Source organism: Onthophagus taurus, chromosome 7, assembly GCF_036711975.1.
Source record: "Onthophagus taurus isolate NC chromosome 7, IU_Otau_3.0, whole genome shotgun sequence".
Lineage (NCBI taxonomy): Eukaryota > Metazoa > Arthropoda > Insecta > Coleoptera > Scarabaeidae > Onthophagus > Onthophagus taurus.
In genome coordinates this window covers 31,376,601-31,390,862 of record NC_091972.1, presented here as the reverse complement: position 1 = coordinate 31,390,862, position 14,262 = coordinate 31,376,601, and the positions used below count along the sequence as shown (strand labels likewise).

General features: G+C 30.1%; 1 protein-coding gene across 1 annotated transcript; it reads left to right on the top strand.

Annotated features, from left to right (window-relative positions):
* Positions 1-114: 114 nt before the first annotated feature.
* LOC111416225 (uncharacterized) lies at positions 115-12,862 on the top strand. Its single transcript, XM_023048193.2, has 13 exons — positions 115-491; positions 549-752; positions 808-970; positions 6,144-6,426; positions 6,481-7,237; positions 7,293-7,493; positions 10,944-11,161; positions 11,214-11,422; positions 11,471-11,692; positions 11,748-12,005; positions 12,063-12,265; positions 12,316-12,634; positions 12,683-12,862. Exons 1-13 carry the CDS (start codon positions 199-201, stop codon positions 12,839-12,841), a joined length of 3,489 nt encoding a protein of 1,162 aa, XP_022903961.2. The 5' UTR covers positions 115-198; the 3' UTR covers positions 12,842-12,862.
* The last annotated feature ends 1,400 nt before the right edge of the window (positions 12,863-14,262 follow it).

Below are 14,262 nucleotides of genomic sequence, written 5' to 3'. Positions count from 1 at the left end.
GATAGTTTAAATATTAATTAAATTAAAAATGAAATAAAAGAACATTTAAATTAATAAGATTGATTCTTATTTGTTTTTTCAACGATAGATGGCGCTATACTTCATTCAAATAAACATTACAACATAACCTGACATAACCTCAAAAAGTTAAATAAATTTATCGTATGAATTTCTTTTAATGAAGACAAATTAAAAACTATGGAATACGAAGAATACGATTATAAATTATCCAAAAATAATCCCGTTTTAACAGCTAAAACCATTTCTGATATAACAGTTTTAATTAAAACGAAGCTAAACGAAAAAAATATAAACTCGAATCAAAATTGTGTAGAATTTGCTGAATTTAAGTATTTAAAAAATAAATGTTTAAGTGGAGATTCGTCGATAAGTTGTGGGGCGGCAGATGGAGTAATTCAACTGGTGAAATGGAATTTAATAGAAGTTTCAAAGATGATGTCTGAAGTAACTGCGATGATACCTTTCGCACAGTAAATGTTTTAATCACCACATTTATTAATTAATACATGTAATTTTGTATTTTTTAGGAACCATAAAGGGTTATTAGTAGTACTTTTTGATTTATTAATAATGGATATGGAAAAGAAATTGCAAGATAATGGATATTATAAATGTCCATTTAATTTAGCGATACCTCAACACCCCATTATTTCCATTTTAGTTCATAATGGAAGTGTTTGGAACGTTGTTTTGAGTTGTATTAAAAAAGTTAATGATGTTGAAAATGAAAGGTTTGTAAAAATAATAATTATAACATGATTAAAAATATTTAAAATTACTTTTTAGATATAAAAGTAGCTTAAACGAATTATTTAGACCAGTTTATTTATATGTTTTATGTGATCCACACACAAATACAACAGAATTATGTCGAATGAATTTTCTAAAATTTTTGATGGAAGATGAATTTAATATTTTGGTTATACAAGATATAATTGTATGGTTACAGGTAATTATTTAGTTAACTTTTTTAATAATTTAAAGGCGGCGAAGGTATAATTGTACCTTTACATATTTTACATGTATATTTAAAATTAAAGAAGTACAGTTTTTTTATTGTCAAAGTGACCTACATGACTAATTAGATAAAAAAGGATAAGGTTTAACTCATTTGGACCTATTACTGTTTATTATATTCCCTTAAGTTTATGTACCTAATTAAGAAAATGTTTTTTGACACAGATGGGGTAAATTTCCAAAGTATTTACACTTTTTTATTACTTAACCGCCATTAAAATACAGATACTTTCAGTTACACATCGTTCAAGTAATATTCCATAAGATCCAAAATGGAAATTCCAGGTCGCGGTATTTTATTTATAACATTATTTATTTAAAACATTTTTTTTTACTATGTATCCACCTCCGATAATGATAAAAGGCCTAGAAGTTTGGGGAAAAATCTTGATCACTAAAATGGGCAAGAGAAATATCTGGAAATTATTTCGAAATTCGTAATTCGACCGTTAGAGGGCGCTACTGCCATAAACAAATATAAAATTCCCGCTATCTTGGAAAGTTGAGGTGATGAGCTATAACTTTAACAACACCATTTGATAGCTTGGATAATACCCCATCGTTTTTGCTTTGCGACATTTCTCATAGCTGTTGTAACAAAGTAGGGGGATGCCAATGCGTTTTCAAATATGTAAATATTTACATTTTAATATCTTCTGGACCTTGCAAGCGATTTGAATATTTTTGGTCATGTTTGAAAGAGCATTTTATGTACTTTTAAAAGATATTTTTAGTAAGACCGTTTGGTTTAAAACAAATAAGCTAGAGAGTGCATTATCTGCAGCGATTGGTTATATTTGTGAATTAAAAAAATGTGAAATGGAACGGTACTATTTACTTGACAGATCCTTCGTCAGCATAAAATTTGCTAACTATTAGCGAAAACGGCATCTTGATATCTCCATCCAATCTCGAATTATAGGAGGAAATGTTAAAAATTCGTATACCTTAATCGGATCAAGTTACCTTAGCAAACAAATCATAGAGTAAAAAAATTTTATTACTTAGACCAGCCATACTCAACCTTTTTTTCCTTAGGGCCACATACCAAAGGTTTTTAAGTTACGCGGGGCCGCAACATTATACAGAGTGTTTCAATGACTCGGGGAATAAATGTAACCACAGAAGAGTTCACTAGAGTGAAAATGATGACGATTCATGTAAAAAAAATTAGTAAAAGTCCTGAAATTGCAAAGATACAGGCCATCAAAGTTAGGAAATTTTAACACTTTTTCTAAATATCTTAAACACTATTTATGGCAAAGCGTTGAAATTTGGTACAGTCTAAACTAATATCACGTAAAATCATTAGGCAATTTTTGAGTTGGATCAGTACGCGGGAACAATGCTATACAGGCTGTTCCTAATGTTTGTTTGCTCAGAACTTTTTTATTCTATCATAACCCTACATTTATTTTTACAGTTTCTAATAGTAAATTTAGTTTAGAAACTTTAATCACTCTTAGAGAATATTGATAAAATCCAAGGTTTTCGTATTAAATACAAAAATGTTAGGCTCCGAATTCAATAACACTAAAAAAAAAAAAATAAATAAATAATCTGAATTGGCAATGACAAATGAAAATCGAACTGAGCTGTCATTACTATTATGTATGTAACATGTCCAAGTGTAGATTTAGCTAAATCACATTTTTAATTTGTTTTAGTTGGTTTAATAAAAGAATCCAAAACCAATAAATTAAAAATCAACAAAAAATAAACAAAAAAAACGACAACACTAACAGGAATAATAAAAAAAGTACATAAAATAACAAGACAAGTAATAAAAAATACTAAAGAAAATGTTCAAAAACTTAGATTTCTTTTTTTTTAGTGCTATTATAGAAATCGGAACCCAACATTTTTGCATTTAACACGAAAACGGTGGATTTTTATCAATGTTATCTAAGAGTAATAAAAGTTTCTAAACTAAATTTACTATTAGAAACTGCAAAAATAAATATAGGGTTATGATATGATAGAATAAATAAGTTCTGAGCAAACAAACTTTAGGAACAGCCGGTATAGCATTGTTCCCGCGGACCGATCCAACTCATAAATTGCCTAACGATTTTACATGACATTGATTTATACTGTACCAAATTTCAGCGCTTTACTGTAAATAGCGTTTAAGATATTTGGAAAAATGTGTTAAAATTTCCTAACTTTGATGGCCTGTATCTTTGAAATTTGAAGACTTTTACTAATTTTTTTTTTACTCGTGTGATTACACGACTCGGTCTACGACCTCGTCGTGCAATTCTCCACACTCGTACTGTAATTATGTTTCTAGCCGACTTGTAATAGAAATAACTATTACACAATAAAAAACTAATGTATTTTTTACAATATTTATTAGTTACCGTTATAAATGTATTTAATAGTAAATATTTAATTTAAATTAAATATTATTTTTACACAAAAAATAATTGATGTAATTTTTTAATTATCAATTTAAAAAAGTTGTTACAGTATCGTAAAAATTTTTTTACTACTTGAGACAAATCGTGATTGTAATTGGTACATGCCACACACATGTGTGCCACACATATTGCCAGGGTTGCAAAAACAAGTTTTTTTTTTACTACTTTTACTATTGTACTTACGATTTATACTAGAGCTAAATGTAATAAATGTAAATTAAGTATGGTGGGACTAGTATCATGTTTAAAACAACATGTACACAAATGTGTTTCGGTGGAAACGGAAAGATTGTGTAATGTAGAAGAAACATCCAGATTCAATGATGAATCGGAAGAAGATGTAAATAGAGCCCCATCTACCACTATTGTTTCTCAAATTGATATTCAAATAGCCAAGTTACGCCACAAATACTTCATTTCGAGCAGTAGAACATCAGGAATTCAAAATTTAAGATGTATGCTACGATCCGATTATACACCGCCAAATGACTCTAACCAATTAATGGATGACGTTTATAGTACCATCCAGGCAAAAGTGAAAGAAAATTTGATTAACAAGAACATTTGTTTAGCACTGGACCGTTGGATCAATGTGCATAACGAGCCAATTATAGCAGTGTGTGTGATAGACGTTGAATATGAACGAATTCACTTAATATGTTCTATAGACACAGTCATACTGCAGAATATTTGCTGAAGTTATGAAAAAATGTTAGGATGCGTATAACTGCAACGTTGTTAGTGTAGTTACAGAGAACGCTGCAAACGTGGTGAAAATGAGAAATGATATGGTTAAGGAACTAGACCAAAAAGATATGATAACTTATGGCTGCTCTACCCATATATTTAATTTGTTAGCCTGTGACTTACAAGGAAATTTAATAATTCCAGAAGTTAAGAGTAACATAAAAACAGTATGCAAATATTTTCGAAACTTTCATTTCGCAAACGCCAAATATAAAAAAGCCGTTAGATCTTCTTTAATTCTACCGCAAGATATTCGTTGGGATACTTTGGCGGGCTGCTTGGAAAATTATTTAAAAAACTGGCCGATTTTATACAGCATTTGTTCGGCAAACAGAGTAGCAATTGACAAAGATATTATCAAACTTGTAAATGGTTCAGATTTAAAGATAACCGTTCAAGATTATCTTAAAAAATTGACACAGTAGTTCATGTATTATAAGTGAACATACTGAAATTTGGGTAAAATTATTAAAATCATTAAGACGAACTTATTAATGGTAAATTTAACGAAATGGATGTACAGAAAGGTCAAGACCGTTTAGAAATGGCGTTAACTCCCGTTCATTATTTAGCCAATATACTAGATCGTCGTTGTAGAGAAGCAAATCTCAATCAGGGATAATTAGATAGTGCAATGGAGTATGTGGAGATGCATTATCCAGAAGTGTTACCGACTATCATAAATAGATGTACATGTTTTCAAAACAATTAATAGATAATGTCAAACCGTTAGCCTGGTGGAAATGTATTAGCTCTTTGGATCCTATTACATTCAAATTAATTCAACAGCTACATACTGCGGTAGCATCCTATGCCAATAGTGAGCGTCTTTTTTCATACTATGGCTTAATACAATCCACCTTAAGAAATAGATTAGGAAATGATAAAGCAGCAAAATTAGTCTGCATATTTAGAGAATTAATTGGAGTAAATAGTGCATCTAGCAGAAACGAATTATGATTTTTGTTTAAGTTTTGCTTTAGTTGTATTAAGTTTTAGTTTTAATGCCGATTTGGCAATAAACATACCTAAAGAGAAAACAGAAGTGGAGAACAAAGTGGAAACACTTGGCTCTCCGGAGCATCTAGTTGATGAATCCCAAAAAAATATTTTTAACTGGTTTTCTGAGAACCGTCTTAGTTTGAATGAATACAAAACACAGTCCCTAATTTTCTCATTGAGGCCGCAAACTTTAAATGACAATAGCTCAGTTAAATATCTCGGAATTCACCTTGATACCAAACTTACATGAGAGGAGCATGTTGTTCATTTCATTAAAAGGTTAAATACCAGTATTTATTTGATTCATAGCTTAGTGAGAGTGGTATCGCCGAAGATGGCACTTGCTGCCATTTTGTGTTCTGCTCACGCTTCGCTTGTCTTCCGTACTCAGCGAAGAGGTGTGAGAGTTGTGGCAGGCATGGGTTTCGCGGAGTGTTGCAGGGCAAAGTTTATTGAATTTGGAATTCTGACTTTTCCTTGTGCGTACATTTTCAGTTGTTTACTATTTATAAAGAATAACTTAAATGGTTATAGCAAAAATCGGGATTATCATTCTTATAATACTCGGAATAAAGGTGACCTTGTTTCAGATTTTACTCGAACGACAAGGGTTAGATATGGCGCAAATTTTTACGGTTTAAAATTATATAACGCTTTACCAGAACGAGTGAGAAATTTAGAAGCACTAAAATTTAAAGTAGTATTAAAAAGGTATTTACTTGATAAGGCCTTTTACAGTGTGGATAAATTTCTAACCAGTGAACCAATTTATATTTATTCACTGTTCGTTCAAGAAACTATTGTGTTTGTCTAAGTAATGTACATTTATATTCTGTATTTTCTGCCGATGTATGACTTGTGAAATAGCTTCGGCTGACATATCATCAATAAAGAATTATTATTATAGATGAATTAAATTAATGAATTTTTCAGATTTCATCAATTGAAAACCAAATATACTCAAGCAATGTTTTAATAACACTTTACGAGTCAAATTGGATTAAAAATAATGAAGAATTTAATGATTTTATTTTATTTTGGCTGTTGTCTTTGTTATTGGAAGTTTGTACAACGAAATCGGATCCTTGTGACATTATATTCGCTTTAAATCGATTTGATTTGAAAAATCACAAAGATTTAGAATTAATTTTGGTGTTTTTAGCTAAATGTATTGAAGTGATTCAACATTTTTATTTAAAAGATCTTCTAAAATTATGTAATTTATTATTATTATAATTTTTCAGATTTTTTTAATTAAGTTTTGTCTTAGGTCATAAAATTCTACCTGATCACTTAAACAATTTGACAATCAATATTTTAAAAGCATCTTTATTGAATTGGTTGCTATATTCATCAGACATTTTACATAATTCTCAGATGTTATTAAATTTATTATTTAACAAACTCAAAAACGTTAATGAAGCAATTGATTCCGATTCAAATGTAGATCAAAATCCCTATTTAAACACATTTTTAAACACAAATCAACACTTACATTTAATATTTCATATTTTTAAATATCTCAAAAACCCTAGAAATACTCTTAAATTCTTAGAAATATCAAATGATTTTTCTCCCTTTCTTTTAAAGCACTCCTCAATTTTTATAAAAGCAATTTTTCTTGATGAAACAAAAATTCATAACGATGAAATCACAAGAAAATCGTTATCATTACTTTTAAAAGACGTTTTCAATCATACAAACACATCGAATAATATGTTAACATTTTTATTATATAAATTGGCTAATACAAAGAATACTAATACCCATTTGTACGTTTTAAAATCAATGGTTCAATTAGGAAAATTTCGTGAAAATGTTCATGTTATAATAGCTACGTTAAAAACATTATCAAATACTTCACCTAAAATGAAAACGTTCGTTTTATCATTATTTTTTGAGTTATGGAAAAACGAATTAAAATGTTATTTTTTGGTACAATCAATGTTGGTTGATGAAAATAAATTGGATCAACGAAATTTTTCAATTACTAAAGGCCATGTTATCAGGGAGTTATGTACATTAAAGTATTATTAGTCCAAATAACTAGATAAATTAGGATTTAACATGTTTTATTTATAGGGCTGAATTGTATGGATCAGAATTGGCTGTTTATATATCAAAAATTTTAAATTCTTGTAAAAATGATGATGGTATTGCGACTTCTTTTGTATTGGAGGGTTTAGGTCATCTATGTACAAAAGGAATTATTGATATTACAACCGCTTGGAATACTTTGGAACCTAGTTTTCGTTTAGAAACCCGTAGCAATGTGATTGTAAGGTAAATAATTTTTTTTTATGTTAGTATTGAACGAGATAACTCTTGGCATGTTTTTATACTTCACTCATTGTGGAATCAGTTCACACACGTTTGGTCGTGTATGCTTATTTATTTTTTATACACTTCATCAAAGCTGGAGAACCACCTGAACAGTTATCTTAAAGATATATACAGCTGATTTGAGTTGCAGTTTTACCTGATTAGAAACTCAAGTTGTAAATCAATCGACCAATATGCGGCGGTCTTTAATATAAATACATTTTAATCAAATCTAATAAATTGTTTTTAATACATTAAGATACGTTATCAAAAAATATTAACAAGATATACAGGTGTCCCGCAACGATTGTACAAAACTGCATCAGCGTATTCTATGATCAAAAATAAACAAAAAAAAGCCTAATAATGTTTATTAGGCTTTTTTATTAGGTCCGAAAATGGACCATTTTCGAGATATTCAAAGATTTAGTTTCATAAGTTGATATTGTTAACATCATGAATTTAAATTTGTTTTTATAATAATTAAGTCGTTACTATGATTACGATAAGTTGTCTAATCAAAAAAAAAAAAAATAATACTTCACGAAATTATTATTTTACTATTTAATTTAATAAAACTATTAAGTATGGCTCCTATTAATTACTCCAAGGAAGAGATAGCGGATATGGTGTATTGTTACGGACTATGTTGTTACTATGATTACGATAAGTTGTCTAATCAAAAAAAAAAAAAATAATACTTCACGAAATTATTATTTTACTATTTAATTTAATAAAACTATTAAGTATGGCTCCTATTAATTACTCCAAGGAAGAGATAGCGGATATGGTGTATTGTTACGGACTAGCTGATGGAAATGCGTCGTTAGCAGCTCGTTATTACGCGCAAAGGTTCCCGAACAGACGATTGCCTAATAGTCACACCTTTAGGACTATTTCTTAGATTAAAAGAAACGGGAAGCGTAACCCACAGCCATTCCACGGAGAGACATTACACAAGGCCGGTGGAATTAGAAGAAGCAGTTTTGAGAAGAGTCGATGAAAATGCCTCAACCAGCATTAGAAGAATTTCTGCACAAGAAAACATTAACAAAACAACCGTTCACCGCATTTTAAGGGAGCAGTTGCTTTATCTTTATCATTACAACACCGTTCAAGCTCTAACAGAAAATGATGGCGAAAAAAAAGAGATTTTTTGTAGGTGGGCCATACAGGAAGAGGTAGTAAACGTCGACTTTCCCATAAACATTGTATTTACGGATGAAGCAACATTTACTCAAAGTGGAATTTTTAATATACATAATGCGCACGTTTGGAGCGATGAAAATCCCCATGCAATACTAGAAACTCATCATCAGTGGCGATTCAGTGTTAATGTATGGGCTGGAGTTATAGGTGATCAGTTATTACTACTTAGTACTCGAGCATACTTAAATAACAGATTTGGCAATAAGTGGATTGGCCGAGGAGGTCCTGTCCCGTGGCCACCTCGTTCACCAGATTTAAATCCGTTAGATTTTTGGTTTTGGGGACATTTAAAACAAATTGTTTATTCTGAAGACGTTCAAAATGTGCAGGATTTGAAGAATAAAATTAGTAACGCATTTGACACAGTAAAACAAATTCCTGGTATCTTTGAACGCATTAGAAGTTCATTTAGAAAACGTATCCGTTTGTGTTTAGAAGTAAATGGTGCGCATATTGAACATTTATTATGACATGAATCTTTTCCAATTTGTTAAATATTCGTTGTTTTTATGCTGGTTGAACGATTTTCTTCGACAATCTTTGTTACTTGTTTTGTTAAATTAATCTTATTAATAATAATATCTATATGATAATTGACAATATCTTTACAAACTTAGAATCATATGAGAGTAAAACTTTAGTATCTGCACTATCAGATCATTTCGCGCAAGAGATATCCTTTTTAATCAATAGTGGGATTGAAAAAATTAAAACAAAAATAAAGAAACGTTTTTTAAATCGAGACATATTAACGCACATACATCATGATATGAATGCCACAAATTGGTCATTTACAAAAGACATGCAAAATGCTGAAATCTGTTTTAATAATAACAAGTGAAAACATGGTTAACAGAAGAAATCAAAAATAAAACAGCGATTAAAAGGCAGTTATATGAAGGAGTGTTAAATGGGGCTGTTACTCCTGAAGCATATAAAAATTTCTGTCAGTACCTAAAGACAGAAATTGAAAGATCAAAAAAGGCTTCGTATACTAACTATATTGAAAATGCGTCAAATAAAGCTAAAGCTACGTGGACAACCATTAATGCACTCAGGGGATACAAAAAATCAAATAATTATTTTGATCTAAACGTATTTCGACCAGTGTATGAAAATGATATAGATATACTTAATGCTGCTAATACATATTTTATAAATAGTGTACAAATTTCTAATACGGTTCCCTTAAGAATAAGAAACTTACAAATATCTAAAACTTTCGCATTTTATTTAAGTGATGCAATAGAAGTTCAAAAAACAATACAATCTTTAAATGATACAAAAGCGGTAGGCTTTGATGAGATTCGGGTGGCCTTATTGAAGTTCGCTTCTGATGCTCTCTCTGAACCATTGAGTAATGTTATCAATTTGTCCTTTTCTATGGGCGTTTTTCCAGCAAGCCTTAAAAAAACAGTAATTAAACCATTGTATAAGAAAGGAGATCGATCGGTTTTTTCAAACTATCGTCCTATTACGTTGATATCAAATGTTGCAAAAATATTTGAAAAAATTGCATTGAGAAGAATAATGGATTTTGTAATTAAAAACAAAGTACTAACTGATACCCAAAATGGGTTGATATAAAAGGACGATCAACGTCACGTGCAATTGTTCAGATACTTGATAAAATTACATCAGCTATCAATGAAAATGATATCACTGGTTGTATTTTTATGGACCTAACAAAAGCATTCGACTGTGTGAATCATGAAATCCTTCTGAATAAAATGGAAAAAATGGGTTTCCGCGGCGTTGTCCTTGATTGGTTAAAATCCTATTTACACGGCAGAAGCCAGTGTGTTATGTCATACAGCGATTCGGGAGGAGAAGTTAGGTCTGAGTGGAAAGAAGTATTTCAGGGAGTACCTCAGGGGTCAGTCTTGGAACCTTTCTTGTTTCTTCTGTACATTAATGATTTGCCTGATGTACTTGATAGTTTACTGGTATTATTTGCGGATGATTCAACTTCTGTTGTATCTTAAAAAAGTGAAGAAGCGGTCTTAGGAATGGCCAGAGAGAATTTAACAAAACTAAACGAATGGTTATGAAACTAAAACTTTGAATATCTCGAAATTGGTCCATTTTCGGACCTATGTTTATTAGACTTTTCTTGTCTGTTTTCGATCAGAGAATACGCTGATGCAGTATTGTACAATCGTTGCGGGACACTCTGTATAATTCTTTTTTATTAACTTCCAGCTTTTGTAAATTATTATCTGAAATAGAAAATCTTTACATTGAATCAAAAAAATTCGACAAAATAATTTGTGATGTAATTAATAAATTATGGGATTACGTTTTAAATCAAACGGACGTTAAAGTCGTTGAAGCAGCTTACGGAGCTTTAGCAACTTTTCAGTTTGAAATTGTTAGTCAACAATTTTTAGAAATCTATCAGGGTAAACTTATAAATGAAGGTAATACTAAATTAGAAACAAATAACCTCCTTGTAATAAAAAAATGTTACAGATTATTGGTTTCTGAGTATTTTAAACGACCACAGTTACATTGATATAGAAGCAACTATAACATTTCTTACTAATTGCCTTAAAAGGGAAATACTAGAATATGGTAGAGGAATCTATTACATTTTAGAGTCTAAAGCTGAACCGAATAATTACGAATATTTACCAGCGAAGAGTATTTTACGTGGATTAATGGCTCATATTAAACGAAACGTAATTATTTTATAATTTTTTTTATTTTAATTTTAATTCCATTTTTAGTTAACATCTAGAACAAAAATGGAATTAGCTTGTTTTAAAATACTCAGCCAAGAATATCCGAAACCTTTACCTCCTTTAGATTGGTGTTTTTTACAAGAATTTGTCCATGACGTTAATTTTAGAAGATTTTGCATAAATATAGCGGCCCATCAAGTTATTTTATCAGGGACAGCTCGAAGATTTTTAGAAAATCTCATCGTTGCAATCACCCAAAATCCGAAAGTAAATTATTTATTTTTATTCTTATCAATTTTGTTTTATCATTTTAATTATATAGGAAGAAGATTTACGAGCGATTTTAATCAATGTTAAACATTTTTGTAACAGCATTCAACCTGTTATAATAAAACCATTCTTTGAAAGCAGTCTAAATTATGGGTTAAGTGTTTTTGAAAAGGATAAAGGGGATTTTTTTGAGTTTATAATCAATAAAATAATTGAATTAATGGACAAAGATGATTTTCAAGATGTAAATAAAAGTGTAATTATAAAAATTATTATTAGTAAATCAGAAGAAATTGATTTTGAATCGAAAGTAAGTTTAATAACCTTAATTTTTGTTTAAATTTATTGTTTTTTTTTTGTTCTCAAGGAATTCGAAAAATTAACTCAATGTTTTCCATTTTTTCCTTACTCAACAATAAAATCATTTATATCTCCAAAATTATGGGCGGATTTTTCATCAAAAAATTTAAAAAGATCTTTAAATATTTGTGAAACTTTAATCAAGAAATCTAATGAAAGCCCAATGGTTTATTATAACGAAATAATAAATGCATTAGGAGATGAACAAATGTAAGAATAAAACAATTTTATTACTCATATTTAATACCTCCCAATTTTAGCGATTTAGAGTATTTCTTAGATAACATTTCTAAGATAACACACATTTTAAAAGATCACTACACCCTTCCGACTTGGTTTTTAGAACTATTAGGTCAAACCCAACTGGAATTGATTGATTCAAATCACTTTTCAAAACGTATTTCATTTATGTGTGATGTTTTAATTGTAACATTAGTTTCTATATCGCATCAAAATATTTTTTTGGAAAACTTTAAAAATTACAGTAACAACAGTTACATGGAAACTATAATTAAATTACTCCCACAAAGCTTTGTTGTAATTTTAAAGGAGGAAAAATGGAATAAATATATTACTCAGGTAAAATTCTTATTCATTTCTTTTTTTATAATTAAATTTAAATTTTAGGTTCTAGAATGGCTGTATTATATGGTTAATTATGAAACAACCCCGTTTTTATATCGAAAAGGTTTTTATCAATCTTTAATTGCATTGAGACATGAACCTGAATTTAAAAGCACGTTAAAATGGTTTAAATATATTGGATGTAGATGTTTAAAAGAATAAATAAAATTACATTGGTATAAATTGCTGTTCAAATTATTTATTCATAAAAATTTATTGTGTGGTTCATCAAAAATATGATAATTGACCTAGACCATCTGTATCTCTGAGGTTTTCTCACTCATGGTCTTCATTATTCTTTCTCCATACGTCTTCCTAGGTCTTCTCTTCCTTCGTTCGTTGAACACTCATTTTAACACCATCTTTGGAAGTTTTCTGTCTGCCATTCGTTGTAAGTACATGGTCGTACCATATCAGCTCTTTTTCGTGATGTTTTCTATAATTGTTTCTCCTACAGTGCGCGCGTAATGTATATCGGATTTTTGTTACATTCATTGATGTCATGTATTCAATAACATCTTTGTCTTGGGCAATGATAACCTGGTAATCTGCAAGTTCGACAGTGAATACTACACTTCTTCTTCCAGTTGTTTAATACGTGTTCTGTGTGTATTTTGAACAGGGTGGGTGAGACACAACATCCCTGTGTGATCACTTTCGACACCAAGAATTCTGGAGATCTTCTATTTCCTAGTGTTAGCCTTGAGTTTTGCAGTCTCTATAGAGTTCTCAGGGAGCTTTTATCAAAGTGTGATAAATTTGTGTTTATTCCAGAACCTTCCATAGTTTAGATATGGGAATGTTATCATATGCGTACTGGAGGTCTATAAAGAGTAAATGTGTTTCTCTATTGATGGCGATCCTTTTGCGATAATCTGTATAAAACCAAATATGTTCTCTATGCTCTATATTGTTCCTCATATGCTCGTTCTATCAGATAATTCTCGCATTTCTGAGATCCATGGATTGATATGAACTATATTTTCCACTCTTCTTGGATCGGTTTTCCATTTTTGCATCTCAGGAAGAGCTGGCATATCATAGTAATTACTTTATTTATTGCCTGCTTTACTAATTCACCTTTAATGTTTTCAGGTCCACTTATCTTCCTGTTTTTTAATCTCTTTATTAATTTCTTTCTATATTTATTAGTTGTCGCTTTCATTCGTGTATGCGAGTCGATATTCGGTATGTAGCTTTCTGTAATATTGTTCCCATTTGTCTGCTGAAATAAGTTGGAGATTAGTTTTTTCTTAGATCTTATCTCTTCTATAATTTTTTAAGCTTTCGTACATCTTCTACCTCCTATATACATGTCAATGTCTCTGTTGTATCACCAGTCTCCTTGCTTCGTTTCTCTCTCTTTGGTGTTTATCCACTTCAGATAAGCTTGTTTCATTTTACTTACTTTCTATTCTATGCTTTGATTTCACCACCATCTCATTCTCGCATTGTTCTTCTCTTTCAGTCCCCGTCAATAATAATAATAGCTTTTAAACAAATTAAGTGTCCAAGTGAGAAACAATAGAGTTTTAAATTTGTTACTGAACAAGCTCACAACATTATATCTGAAAGGTTAAACA

Coding starts and splice junctions, on each gene's coding strand:
- LOC111416225 (XM_023048193.2), top strand. CDS start 199: ATGGAATACGAAGAATACGATTATAAATTATCCAAAAATAATCCCGTT. Junction 7,494..10,943: donor CGTAGCAATGTGATTGTAAG/GTAAATAATTTT, acceptor ATTAACTTCCAG/CTTTTGTAAATTATTATCTG. Junction 11,423..11,470: donor TGGCTCATATTAAACGAAAC/GTAATTATTTTA, acceptor TTCCATTTTTAG/TTAACATCTAGAACAAAAAT.